The sequence below is a fragment of the Mustela nivalis genome, assembly GCF_964662115.1.
Source record: "Mustela nivalis genome assembly, chromosome: 11".
NCBI classification, from domain to species: domain Eukaryota; kingdom Metazoa; phylum Chordata; class Mammalia; order Carnivora; family Mustelidae; genus Mustela; species Mustela nivalis.
In genome coordinates, this window is record NC_139030.1 from 49304601 (window position 1) to 49319837 (window position 15237).

Consider the following 15237-nt stretch of genomic DNA (forward strand, 5'->3'; position numbering starts at 1 on the left):
AATACATTAAAAAGATCATATACCATTGTCAAGTGAGATTTATTCCAAGGATGCAAGGATGGTTGAACATCCACAAATCAATCAATACACCACATTAATGAACTGGAGGATAAAAATTATATGAACATCTCAATAGATGCAGAAAAAGCATTTGACACAATTTAACAACTATTTATGATAAAGAAAACAAAGCAAACTCTCTACAAAGTTGGTAGATAGGGAATGCCCCTCATCATCATAAAGGCCAAGGGCAATGTCAACAAAAGCAAAATAAGCCTAGTAGACTACATTAAACTAAAAAACTTTTGCACAGTGAAGAAAATCATCAACAAAATAAAAAGGCAACCTACTGAATGGGAAGAGATCTTTGCAAATCATATATCTGAATAGGGGTTAATATCCAAAATATATGGAGAACTCCTACAACTCAATAACAACAACAATCTGATTAATTAATTAACATGGATAGAGAACCTGAATAGATCATCTTCCAAAGAAGACACAGATGGCCAATGGGCACATGAAAATATTCCTAACATCACTAATATTGGAATTGCAAATCAGAACCACTGTGAGGTATCATCTCACTATTGTTAGAATGGCCATTATCAAAAAGACAAGAAGTAACAAGTGTTGGTGAGGATTTGAGGAAAAGGGAGCCCTCTTTCACTATTGGTGGGAATATAAATTGGTAGAGTCACTGTGGAAGACATTATGGAGTTACCACAAAAACTAAAAACAGAATCACCATATGATCCAATAAGTCCACTTCTGGGTATTTATCCAAAGTAAATAAAAATACTAAAAAAAAATGTATGTTCATGGCAGCATCATTGATAATATTCAAGATATGGAAACAACCAGAGTGTCCACCAATGGATGAATGGATAAAGATGTGGTGTTTGTGCATACATGAACACATACATATAATATTACCCAGCCATAATAAAGAATGAAATCTTACCATTTGTAAACACATGGAGGGACATTGTGGATATTAGGCCAAGTGAAATAAATCAGACAAAGACAATATGATTTCATTTATATATGGAAATTAAAAAAAATGAGTGAACAAAAGAAAACTTACAAAGGCAGAGAATAGATTGATGGTTGCCAGAGGGGAGTGTAGTTGGAAGATGGGCAAAATAAGAGAAGGTGGTGGGCAGGAGGTACAAATTTCCAGTCACAAGTCATAGGGTTGCAATGTACAACATGGTGATCTTAGTCAATGATATTATGTTACATATTATTATGTAACTTTATATGATAACAAGAGTAAACTGGACTTACTGGGGGAATCATTTCACAGTGTATATAAATATTAATTCATATACAAATATCAATAAATGTAAATTCATACTGAAACTAATGTAATGACAAATGTCAATTACACCTCGATAAAAAATAAAATGAAAACCATGGAACACAAAGAGCAAAATACATGAACACAAAGAGCACAAATACATGTTACTAAATAATGAATTGATGAACCAAGAAGTCAAATAAATCAAAAATAACATTGAACCAAATGAAAATTAAAAGCCAAGTTTCCAAGATCTTTGGGATGCAGCAGAAGTCTTGAGGGAAGTTTATAGTAATACAGGCTGACATCAAGAAGCAAGAAAAATCTCAAACAATGTAACCTTACACCTAAAGAAGTTAGAAAAAGAAGAACAAACAAAACCCATACTGAGCAAAAGGAAGGAAATAATGAAGGTTAGATCGGAAATAAATGATATAGAAACTAAAATATACAATAGAAAGGTCAATGAAACCAGGAATGTGTTTTTTGGAAAGATTGATAATATTGATAAACCTCTAGCTGGAGTTATCAGAGAGAGCGAGCAAAAGAGAGAGAGAACCCAAATAAAATCACTAATGAAAAAGAAGAAATAACAACCAACACCACAGGTAGTGTTTGGGTGGCTCAGTCACTTAAGTGTCCAAGTCTTGGGTTTTTGGCTTAGGTCAAGATATCATGGTTCTTGGATTGAGCTCTGTGTCAGACTCCGTGATTAGCAGGGAGTCTGTTTAGGATTCTCTCTCTCCCTTCCCCTCTGCCATCCCATTGCTCATGCTCTCTGTCTCTCTGTAAAATGAATAAAATGTTTTAAAAAGAGTACCAACACCACAGAAATACAGACAACTATAATATGAAAGCCTATATGCCAACAAATTGGACAACTTAGAAGAAATGAATAAATTCTTAGAAACATATAACTTACCAAAACTAAAGCAGGAGGAAATAAAAAAATTGAACAGACTGATTACCAGCAATGAAACTGAATCAGTTAATCAAAAAAATAAAAATCAGAAGTCCAGGACCAAATGCCTTCACAAGCGAATTCCACTAAACATTTAAAGTAGAGTTAATATCTATTACTCTCAAACTATTACACAAAATAGAAGAGGAAGGAAACCTTCCAAATTCATTCCATGAGGCCAGTGTCAACACTGATACCAAAATCAGATAAAGACACCACCAAAAAAGGGAACTACAGGCCAGCATCTCTAATGCATATAAATGCAAAAATCCTCAATGAAATAATAGCAAATTGGATCAATAATACATTAAAAAATAATATGTCACAATCAAGTGGGATTTATTCTAGGAATACAAGGGTGGTTTAATATTCACAAAATAATCAATGTGATACATCACCAGTAGAAGAAAGGATAAAAACTGGCCACTTCATTAGATTTAGAAAAAGCATTTGACAAGGTACAACATCCATTCATGATCAAAATCCTCTGCAAATTAGGTCTAGAGGCAACAAAGCCCAACATCAAAAAAACTTTATATGAAAAACCCATAGCCAACATCATTCTCAAGAGTGAAAAACTGAGACCTTTTCCCCTAAGGTCAGGACAAGACAACACCACCTTTATTCAGCATACTACTGGAAGTCGTAGCTACAGCAGTTAGCCAACATAAAGAAATAAAAAGCTTCCAAATTTAAAGGAAGCAGTAAAACTCTCAAAATTTGCAGATGACATGATACTAAATATAGAAAAACCTTAAAGACTCCATCAATAATGTGGGGTGCCTGGGTGGCTCAGTGGGTTGGGCCTCTGCCTTTGGCTCAGGTCGTGATCTCAAGGTCCTGGGATTGAGCCCCTCAGGAGGGAGCCTGCTTCCCCCCTCTCTCTCTGCCTGCCTCTCTGCCTACTTGTGATCTCTCTCTCTCTCTCTGTCAAATAAATAAGTGAAATATTAAGAAAAAAAAAAGACTCCATCAATAATGTAAAAAAAGGAAAGACATTCATGTTCATGGATTGGAAGAACAAATATTGGTAAAAATGTCTGTACTAGCCAAAGCAGTCTACAGACTTAATGCAATCCCTATCAGATATCAACAGCATTTTTCACAGAACCAGAACACACAATCCTAAAATTTGTATGGAGCTACAGAAGACCTCTAATAGCCAAAGCAATCTTGAAAAAGAAAAACAAAACTGAAGGTATCACAATTTCAGATTTCAAGTTATATGATAAAGCAGTAGTAATTAAAACAATATGGTACTGGCATAAAACTAGACAGATCAATGGAATATAACAAAATAAGCCCACAGTTACATGGCCAATTAATATTTGACAAAGGAGGAATCAATATCAAATGGGCAAAAGACAGTCTGTCCAACAGACAGAAACACCTTTTTTTTTTTTTTTTTTACCATACACCAAAATTAACTCAAAATGGATTAAAGACCTAAATGTGAAACCTGAAACCATATAAATCCTTGAAGAGAGCATAGCCAGTAATTTCTCTGACAGTGGTCATACCATCATTTTTCTAGATACATCTCCTGAGTCAGGGAAAATAAAAGAAACTATTGGGACTGTATCAAAATAAAAAGCTTTCGCATAGGGGCGCCTGGGTGGCTCAGTGGGTTAAAGCCTCTGCCTTTGACTCAGGTCATGATCTCAGGGTCCTGGGATAGAGCCCCACATCGGGCTCTCTGCTCAGTGGGGAGCCTGCTTCCCTCCTCTCTCTGCCTGCCTCTCTGCCTACTTGTGATTTCTCTCTGTCGAATAAATAAATAAATTCTTAAAAAAAAAAAAAAAAGCTTTTGCATAGTAAAGGAAATAATCACCAAAACTAAAAGGCAGCTTACTGAGTGGGAGAAGATATTTGCAAAGGACATATCCCATAAAGAGTTAGTATCCAAAATAAATAAAGAACTGATACAATTGAACACACCAAAAACAAATAACCTAATTAAAAATGGGCAAAGACATGAACAGACATTTCTTCAAAGAAGACATCCAGATGGCTAACAGACACATGAAAAGATGCTCAACATCACTCATCATTGTGGAAATGCAAATCAAAACTACAATGAGATAATTCCTCACACCTGTCAGAATGGCTAAAATCAACAACACAAGAAACAGGTGTTGTTGAGGATTTGGAGAATGAGGAGCCCTCTTGCACTGTTGGTGGGAATGTAAACTTGTGCATTTTACTGTGGAAAACAGTATGGAGTTTCCTCAAAAAGTTAAAAATAGAGCTACCCTATGATCCAGTATTGGCACTACTGGGTATTTACCCCCAAAATGTAAGAACACCAATTCAAAGGGATACATACACTCCAATGTTTATAGCCCCTTTATTTACAATAGTCAAACTATGGAAGCTGTGCAATAGGTGGGTGGCTGAAGAAGATACAGTACCTTTAAATGATAGAATATTATTCAGTTTTTAAAAAGAATGAAATCTTACCATTTACAACAACATGGATGAAGCTAAGGAGTATAATGCTAAGTGAAATAAGAGAAAGACAAATAACATATACTCTCACTCATATGTGGAATTTAAGAAACAAAACAAATGAGCAAAGGGAAAAGAAAGAAAGAAGAGACAAACCAAGAAATAGACTGTTAGTTATGGAGAACAAACAGATGGTTACCACAAGGGAAGTGGTGTGTGTGTGTGTGTGGGTGTGGGTGGGGGAGTGGCCAAAGTAGGAAATGGGGATGAAAAAACAAAACCAACAAAACATAGAACATCTCTCCTAAACCAAGTAGAAACCTAGGGCAGAAAGGAAAGGATTGACTAAGGTGCAGAAGAAACAACAGGATTTCACCTGTAGACAGAGAGGAGCAGGCTCAACACTGGTTATTATTACTCCATCTTAAGCCTTTCAACATATGGCTTCTTAAAGTATAAACCATGACACATTCTTAAAACTGTAGTTATATATGGGTGAGTCCTTTAGGCCTTTGTTGTTATGTACTAGATTAAATTAAATAGGATCAAACAGTTCTCTGGCTTGAGAAATTCTACGTTTACTGAATTATGATTCTAGTAAGTCTTGTGACCTAAACCCATCTGTCTTCTCTTCACCATTTTTGCATTCTCTTTATCTGTAACTAAATTTTTTTGAGAGAAAGAAGAAATATCTTAATTCTTTTGTGCGCAGTAAGGAGAGATACCTTATTTCTTTTGTGAGCAGTCCAAAATGGATTTTTGGATTAAATTTGGTCATTGTTGCCAATAGCTCAAATTTTAAAAATTGTTCTTTAAAGCAGCATTGTTATGTATATTGTGCTGCATGAACAAATCAGTTGTAAAATAGATGCTTTTTTTTTGTTTTTCTGTTAAATAGTTCAATTTCAAATTACAGTTGTACTTTCCAGTCAACCAGGCATTTCTTTTTACTTTTTCATTTCAAAATAGCTTAGAAGATTTTATTCTATATGATGTTTTTTATTTTTAGTGATACTTTCATTTTTTCATATTGATAATATTTAAAAATTTTTAAAACTCGAATTATAGTTTTTTCTATTATACTCTGCTTTATCAGAAAAGTAAAACATTTAAATTGTGCTACAGAAATCCAGATGTTGTCTTGCGATCTTTAAACAATAAATGAATGATTTGCCCTTAAAAAAAAAAAAAAAAAACTCGAATTATATTTCCTATGTAGAATTTTTAGTAGTATCATAAAATAACATTAACTCATGGTTTTCTTGGTTGCTGTGGCCTATTATGTTAATTTTTTGTTACTACATTAGCTATTAACCAATATTTTGTTAAAATGTTTATAAATGTTATGTAAACATAATTTGGAATGATTCAACTAGGACACATTATGGGTTAACACTATATTAAGGACTCTAGGAAGGGTAATTAGCATGTATTTGTTTTAAAGATTCCTCCATGATTTAAATGATTCAGCTGTTTTTTTTTTTTATTGTTGTGTGGCATTTTATGAATAAGTACAATTTATCCAGTGTATTTTTAATAGATATTTAGATTGTTTCAAGTTTTTTGCTATTAACATATTATGCTCCTGTGGACTCCTTTATGCCTGTTTAGTGAATTCTGAGTTCTTTTTTTCTTTTTTTTAAAAATCTATAACAATTCTCCTTCCTTTTCTTTTGTCTTGCCATTTTCTTGTTGAAGAAATGGAATCATTTTTCCTATAGAAAAATTCACAGTCTTGTTATAGTAGTGGTTGTTTTGTTAATGTAGAATCTTATGTTGAAATTGATCTGTCACCTCAAAAAATGAATAGATTAATGATTCGAATAGTTTGAACTGATTTTTCCCTTTAAAAAATCTTCCAATAGTATCTGGCTTTTTAATTGTTAGCTTTTATACTTTTATAATAGTAAAAAACATCAATATTTTAAAAATATTCCTTTTATGTTAGTAATGTATTAGTATATTAATACTTCTGAATGTTCATTGATAGATGAATGACTTTTTATTTTATAATTGTATTGTGTTTAATTAATTTATAATTTATAATTATATAAATTAATTTATAATTGTATATTGTGTTTTAAGTGAAAGTAAATAGTAATGATATCCTTTGTATATTTCCTTTAATAGGTTTGATATTAATGTCCTGTCAAAATTTTCCTCTTGCCTAGCAAGTCAACATTTGTATTTCAGTCCACTAATGGGAAAAATAGCCGCTATTGTACATAAGAACCTGGAAACCATAGAGGACTTAAGGTAAATGTACTTAAGGTAAATATATGATAGATCTGGGCTTTGGATGCATATACACTTAGATTTTCCACTTACTTCCTATGTGACTTTAATCTCTTGAAACTTTAGTATTGTTATCTATAAAAGAGTACTACTTTGGAATCTTCTTTGCAATGTTGCTGTGGGAATTGGAGATAAAGTATTAAAACAGAACATGATATTGTTGAAATCTGTGAAATATTTGAGATTTTACTTTACTGTAAAAGCTTAAAAGTTTGCTGCTCCCAGTGACCTCATTTAACTTTAATTACCATCCTAAAGACCCTGTCTCCAAATACAGTCACATCCAGGGCTAGGACTTTAATATATGGAGTTTTGTGAGGGGACAGTTTAGTCTGTAGCATACTTCAGTGTTCATAGCAGCTTTAGTTGTAATAGTCAAAAGGTGGAAATAACCTAAATGTTCATTGATAGATGAATGAATAATCAAAATGTGATATATAGCTACAATGGGATATTATCCAGCCTTAAAAAGGAAAGAAATTCTGATGCATGCTACAACATGGGTGACATTATGCTAAGCCAAACACAAAAGGACAAATATTGTATGACTCCACTTAAATGAGCTCCCAGAGTAGTCACATTCATAAAAGCAGAAAGTAAAATGGCTATTGCTAGGGGCTAACAGGCGTGAAGAATTGAGAGTTACTGTTTAAATGGGTAAGGAGTTTTTGAGAAGATGAGGAAGTTCGGCAGGTGGATAGTAGTAATGATTGTAGAATAATGTGAATATACTTAATACCACTGAACTGTATACTTAAAATGCTTAAAATGGTAAGTTTTATGTTATATATATATTTTTATAAACATAGAGCAACGTAGCTTGTAAAAGCAGAGAAAATAAAAATCAGTGTAAATTTTTTTAACTTTAAAAAATTCTTGTAGGCCCCTTTGAGAATCTAATAAAATCTTTGGATATTTCCCTACTCTAAACTGCAATTACAAATATACATAAAATTAAAAAAATCATTTCAGAGGCTTAATGGTTAAATGAAATAGCAATACTAAGTTACCAATTAATGTTGCTTAATATTAACATCAAACACTTGAGTCGAGAAGTCAAAGTATTATACAACTGGGTTTTAAAAATATATTTGTTTTATTAAAAAGGTTGAAGAAATTTGGAAACAAAAATAAATGCAAACAGTCCCCTTGTCGTAAGGGTTGAGATAGTTTACATTTTTTCTGTAGATGTTTTATAATTATCATCCTTGAGCATTTGTTATATACCTTTTCCATTTTGCATTTCTTATCCATTATGGGTACATTCTTGTATTTGTGGTTTTCTGATTTTTGTATTATGTAAGATCTGTGTTTTGAAAGCAGGGACCTCACCTTTGTAATTTTGATGTCTCCCTCAATGCCTGGAGGAGTGATTTATGTTTCCTAAAAGTATTTTTTAGTGAAGAAATAGTAAATGCTATGTTATATTCAGTACTTACTGTCATATATTACTATCTGCCTAGCATAAGACATTAAAAAATATGAAATCATTTATTAGTGAGAAATATTTTGCCAAGATTTTTATTAGTAAGTTACAGATACAAAGAGAAAGGAGTAACAAACAAAGTGAAGTCTATTGCCAAAAATAAAAATTGAGATTTTTAATGTTGCATTCATGGGCTATTGGTCCAAAGTGATTTCTGAGTGAATTTCACTAAAATATTTTCCTTCAAGGTAGTTATCTATAGAATGAGATATTATGTACACTTAACAAAAGATATTATTGCAAATTTTTAAAAATCTACATTTGATTACTAGGAGGCCCCATAAGAATATATAAAGGCAAAATTCTGTGGTATAAAACCTGTAATATTTTAACTAGTTCTTTTCCATATCGAATCATTTAGTCTTAGGATTGTTCTTTATTCTTAAATAAGGTGAAAATTTTTGCATCTTTTTCCTTTTTAGGTCCTTGTCTGTATTGATGGTCAGCATATCTTCTTTAATATCACAGCGTTTTCGGGAACAATTAGTGAACAAAACAGAACATCTTTTTGATACCATAGATTCTTCTCAGGTCAACGTTGCAAGAAGAATAGTAATATTTCTTCGAAATATTAGATATAGTTATTACCCACTATTAGAAAGGTGTAATGAAGTGTTTTTAAGCAATATGAACGACCTTGATTTGGATTCCATCAGTAAAATACTTAGTCTATATCACTCTTTACAGTTTCATAGTTTTGAATTTATTAAAATGGCTAAAAAGAGGCTAACTGAAATGATTCCTCTGTTTGATCACCCTGATGGCTTTGTAAAACTGTTTGTAGCACTGGGACCCATTGCAGGACCTGAAGAAAAGAAACAGTAAGTTCAGTTAAAATTGCTTTACTTTTCTTGTTGTAATTGAATGGAACCTCGCAAGCTTAGACCTTGAAGTTCTGGAAGGCACATATATTACCCCATGCAGCTCTGGAAGGGAGGATAATCTCTTATGTCTGCTCTTTGATCCCTTCTGATTGTTTTAATTTACATCTCAAACTCAATTTACTGTTAAATTCTGAGAAAGGACCAATAACTCCATGGTGGTGGCCAACATAAGAAGGGATAGGGAGATGGATATTCTCTCTAGAGAATGCCATTTAAGTGTTTTTATTCTCCCTTCCTGGGCCAGAGGACTGACACTACACACAGATATAAGACTTTCCCACCTCTAGTATGGGGTGTAGAATATTCAGAATTATAATTATAATAGTCCTAACAATGGACCATTCTGTTCTTTGTTGTCTTCATATTCATCATCAAAGTCATAGATTGTTTAAGCACCTTGGTAAATGTTCCCTTATCGGGTTGGAGTGAATTTCTTCTTTTCCCTATCTTTTAAAAATTCCCAGTTTTACCAGATATTGATGTAGATAGAATTGTTTGGGATATAAAGATGGGCTAACATTAAATTAATGTATGATTCCTAAGTATGAGTAAAGAAATAAGTATGATTGGTAGATTCAGTTAAGCAGGGATTCCAAACGTTGTATAATAGAGGTTATCTATATCATTACTCTCTTACCAAAGATTCACGGAGAGTTTTATTTTTGTGTCCTTTGAGTTATATAAAGATATTTAAGGATACATTTTAAGAGATTGTATCAAGATGGGAACAAGATGACTACTTAAAGAGATTTTATTGAATTTATTTATTTATTGCCACCAAGTACTGTTGGAATCTCATATGCTAAAGCAGTACAAGAGTTGAATTTAACTGGCTCCCTGCCTTCAAGGAATTTATATTCCAACCAGGAGGATAGAAATGTATATATAATTAAAATGTGTAAATACCATGATATTGCAGTACTGTTACAAATAGGTACTCAAATTAGTGATAGAAATAGTAGATAGGAAAATGAGAGAAAAATGTGGACATAAATGACTGGGAAAAGCTTTGAGTAGAAGCTGGGTTTGAAATGTTTGATAAGGTTGTTGAAAATGATGGTGTAGAGCTATCCAGTATGAACAGAAAATTAATTTATCCTATTACCTTCAGATTTTATGTTTTGGGCTTGTTTTCTAAATTACTGTATAGGGGCACCTGGGTGGCAGTTGTTTAAGTGTCTGCCTTCTACTCACATTGTGATCCTGGGGTCATGGGGTGGAGCCCCACCTGCACTGGGCTCCCTGCTCAGTGGGAGCCTGCTTCTCCTTCTCCCTCTGCTGCTCCCCATGGTTGTGTGCTCTCTCTTTGTCTCAAATAAATAAAATATTAAAAAAGAAATTATTCTAAAAGATAAAATTAAATATAGTTACTTGTATTAGTGTATGCACTACCTTGGGTGGTTTAAGAATGGATTGTCTTTTTAAACTTTCATTTTATAGTGTCACAGCAAGTATTTAGTGTATGAAATTTCTGTTAATATGCAGGTGTATTGACTTTCTGATTAGATCTTACTCAATTTAAGATAATTGGGATATCGTTAGAATGTTAGTTTTTAGTTCTTTAGCTCTGTAGTACTGAATAATTTCACTGAATTGTATTTTATAATCATTATGACCTTATTTGAGTATCAAGTTAAAAACCTTTTGTCTATATTTCTTTAAGAGACAGTTTAAGATTAGAGCATACTGAAGCCTTAATTCCTTTGATAAAAATGGTGTATTTTTTTTTTATTCAATCATTTGTATTATCCCCTATCACGTGGGGAGAAAATTGATACTGCATATTGAATTCAGTTTTTGTTTGTACTTCTTTTCTATTCATTACCTAATAACTTATTTTATTTTTTTTTAAGATTTTATTTATTAGAGATAGAATGAGCAAGGGGATTGACAGAGGCAGAGAGAAAGGAAGATGAAGGCTCCCTGCTGAGCAGGGAGCCCCACATGAGGCTTTATCCCAGTACCCTCGAATTATGACCTGAGCCAAAGGCAGCTGCTTAACCTACTGAGCCACCCAGGCACCCTACCTACGAACTTGTTTTTAAAAAGAACTTTTTATAAGCTAGTCATCAGTTTTTCAACATAAAAACATTTTTCTTTACTTCTAGACTTAAATCAACTCTATTATTGATGTCAGAGGAGCTAACCAGCCAGCAGGCCCTAGCAGTCATGGGAGCAATGGAAGAGATGGAAAGCCGAAATTCACATCTGATTAAAAAGTAGTCTTTCCTGAAATTCATGGTGTTACCTTTGCTTGTCATCCATAAGTAACTATTTTTCTTGGGGATGCATTATGGTTTTTTTCCTATAATCTATCTGTTGATTTTGAAGAAATAAGGAATTAACACTTAGAGCATTTTTTTATTATCTGTATAGTTCATTTTTAAAAATAAAGGTTTTTAAATCATTTATATAACATTTTTCATTTCATTTGCTGCTGCTGTTATTTTCAAGTAGAGCATCATAATCTAGGGAAGTGGAGAGCATCTATGTGAAGTTGAATTGGTTCACACCACAGTTTCCTTGAAATCATACTGCCATATATTGTCTTTTTTAAAAAGAAATTTAAGAAGAAAAATATATAGTTAAGATTATATATACTTAATGTTTTATTATCTATTATATGATCCTTTTTAAGGTATTCATTCTGCCCCATTTATTCCAGCATACTCCCTCTTAGCAAATCATACTGCCATATATTGTCTTTTTTAAAAAGAAATTTAAGAAGAAAAATACATAGTTAAGATTATATATACTTAATGTTTTATTATCTATTATATGATCCTTTTTAAGGTATTCATTCTGCCCCATTTATTCCAGCATACTCCCTCATAGCATTTAATCCATTCCATTAGAGAGCAAGTGAATTAAGGGAGAAAATCAGTTTTGATAATTGTTAATAACTCTTGGTAAAGATTTCTTTGCAGGGAAAATGTGGAATTTAATGGCTGTTCTGAAATTTTTTTAATTTAGAAAGTGAAACTTCATGCTTTTCTCCCCTCTTGCTATTAATAATTAAATATTATTTCATTCACACTTTATTGGTAGCTCTTTTATCATTCTATTTTAATTGTTTACATGTCTGTCACCATTTTGAGACTGATCTTGAAGAGCAGAAAAACTTATTTCATTCATTGCTGTTTCTTTGGCACAGAGCATGTCTGGCATGAAAGAACTCTTCAGTAAATATTTAAGACCTAAATGAATGAATTGATTGTAATATATGTTTTCTCATTCTTTTTAGAATTGCTTCCATCCTGTGTAAACATTTGGATAACTATAAACCAGTAGAGTTATTGAAGATAACTCAAGCATTGATTTTTCTACATTTTCAAAGTAAAGAGCTTTTTGTGAAACTCAGAGAATTACTGCGTAGGTAAGGTTAAAATCAAAGTGTTTATTTTACAATCTAGACTCAATATTTGTTCTGTTTAATTATGTGGAGAGTTGTTGGAACTTTTGGAGTTAGAATTAAGTGGCATATTACTTAAAATGTTAACACACTTCTCTTTCCCCGTGCATGTTCTGCCAGTTGAAGCCAGTAAGGCAATGAGTTTCCTGGCGATGAATAACATTAAAAAAACCAAGGCATTTTCCTTTCCTGCAGGAATACAGTAACTATGAAGACTGGAGCTGCCCAACAAGGCAAAACTCCATTTGGGAACACTCATATTTAGGGGCCTTCAGTCTGCTTACTTGCCTGTTTTAAGGCATGTTAATTGTTTTAAAGCATATTAAATCTTTTGATTTGTAATTTTTTTTTTTTTTTTTTTTTTTTTTTTTTTTATGTCAGAGAGAGAGATGGGGAGAGAGCGAACACAGGCAGACAGAATGGCAGGCAGAGGCAGAGGGAGAAGCAGGCTCCTTGCCGAGCAAGGAGCCCGATGTGGGACTTGATCCCAAGATGCTGGGATCATGACCTGAGCCGAAGGCAGCTGCTTAACCAACTGAGCCACCCAGGCGTCCCTGATTTGTAATTTTAAAAAATAAGATATTTAAGAGCAGTGTTACTGAAAAAGTATTTTTATGTTTATAATTTAACATTTTATGTTTCTCCATGACTATAACATTCATATTTTAACAGGGTAGTTACTCAGTTTTCCAAGGATGAAGAATTTTATGTTCTATATTAAGTATCAAACTGGCCCAAGGACATGGTTTCTTTGGTCTACACAATGTTATTTAAAAATTTGAAATTACACAGTATTGTTTGCCTATAGGTATGCTAACAGAAAAATAAGAGCAGAAGTGGGTATGTCAAAGGAAATTCTAATTTACCCGTGATGTTTTATTTCCTTTGTAAAATGACTTAAAACAATATGATAATGTTAAAATCTAGAAATTCTGAGTTAGTGAGGGCCCTTATACATCTCTGGGGTTTAAAATATCAAAAAGTTAGTTGGGGGATTTTGCATGGAAATCATAGGTACTCACTTTCTCCTATTTCAGTGCAGGCAGTATCAAGTAGACTTTTAGGGGGAACACAGTCTAATTAAACTCTTCACATAACTATTCCTATAAATAGCTCCTGAAACCACTCAGGGAACACAGGGAATTCATTTACTAGAATAATGTGGCCTTTTTTTAAAGACCATATTGAAATGTAATCTACATACAGTACACCTTTCTCCTCCTCATTACTCTGCTTCTCTCATCCCCCGGGTTAGCTACTACCCCTAGTTCCAACTGTGTGGATTATTAGTTTGTGTGTCTGGTGTGTCTCTCTTCTTTTGCTCAATAATTATGTTTATGAGATTTACCCATGTTTTTGCTATGTTGTATTTTCTTTGTAAGGATATAACAACAATATTTTACTATAAATCCATTTTACTATTGATGAATATTTTATTTATTTCCAGTTTTTGGTTATTATGAATATCCTCTTACATATCTTTTAGTAAATATATGTATGCATTTCTGTAGATATTTACCAGGGAGTATAATTGTGGGTTTGTAGGTTTTACATACATTCATCCTCAGTAGATCTGGTAAATGGTTTTCTAGAGTGGCTGTGCAAGTTTATATTCCCACCAGCAGAATGTGAGCTGAGCATTCCTGTTGCTTGACATTCCTGCCAACACTTGCCATATTTTTATTTTCTATTTTTAGTTATGCTGGTGGGTGTGTGGTAGTATTATAAATAAACATGCATGCACATGTAAGTTTTGGAATTTGAGGAAGTGTTTCCAGGAAAAACATCAAGGGGAGGTTGGAGAGAATGTATCTGTTGGGGGTGTATTTTTAGACAGATACCACAAGGTTGATACATATTGAGAGTTCTACCCTTTAGGTCAATTCTGCAAACAGATAAAGCTTCTGGGTCCTTTTCTTTTTCTTTAAAGATTTTATTTATTTATTCGACAGAGAGAGAGATCACAAGCAGGCAGAGAGAGAGAGGAGGAAGCAGGCTCCCTGCTGAGCAGAGAGCCCGATGTGGGACTCGATCCCAGGACCCTGAGATCATGACCTGAGCCGAAGGCAGCGGCTTAACCCACTGAGCCACCCAGGCGCCCTGGGTCCTTTTCTTTATACACACACACACACACACACACACACACGTATATATATACATATATGTATATATATATATATATGTATTTTTTTTTCTTGGTTATAAGGATAAAATATTCATTTAGTACTAATTGGGTACCTACTTTGTGCCAGGCAGTGGGCCAAATACCATATAAAAATCATTTTGTAGCACTTATACATGGAGCCTGGGCATTCCACCACTGCCGCCTTTGCGGGTGTATTTTCACAGCCCTGCACTGTCTCCCCCAGCAGACACTGGGCAGCTGCGATCATCAATAATTTGAACAAAGAAAGTCATAAGCTACATTTTAATGTACTCTAAAGATGC

At 33.3% G+C, this 15237-nt stretch overlaps 1 protein-coding gene across 1 annotated transcript in view; it reads left to right on the top strand.

Moving 5' to 3' along the window:
* Positions 1-15237, top strand: part of FASTKD1 (FAST kinase domains 1) — a 55028-nt gene that overhangs the window by 11896 nt on the left and 27895 nt on the right. Inside the window, exons 4-7 of the mRNA XM_082689197.1 lie at positions 6843-6968; positions 8916-9314; positions 11486-11596; positions 12622-12753. Coding sequence (XP_082545323.1) covers positions 6843-6968; positions 8916-9314; positions 11486-11596; positions 12622-12753 — 768 coding nt within the window. The remainder of the gene's footprint in view (positions 1-6842; positions 6969-8915; positions 9315-11485; positions 11597-12621; positions 12754-15237) is intronic.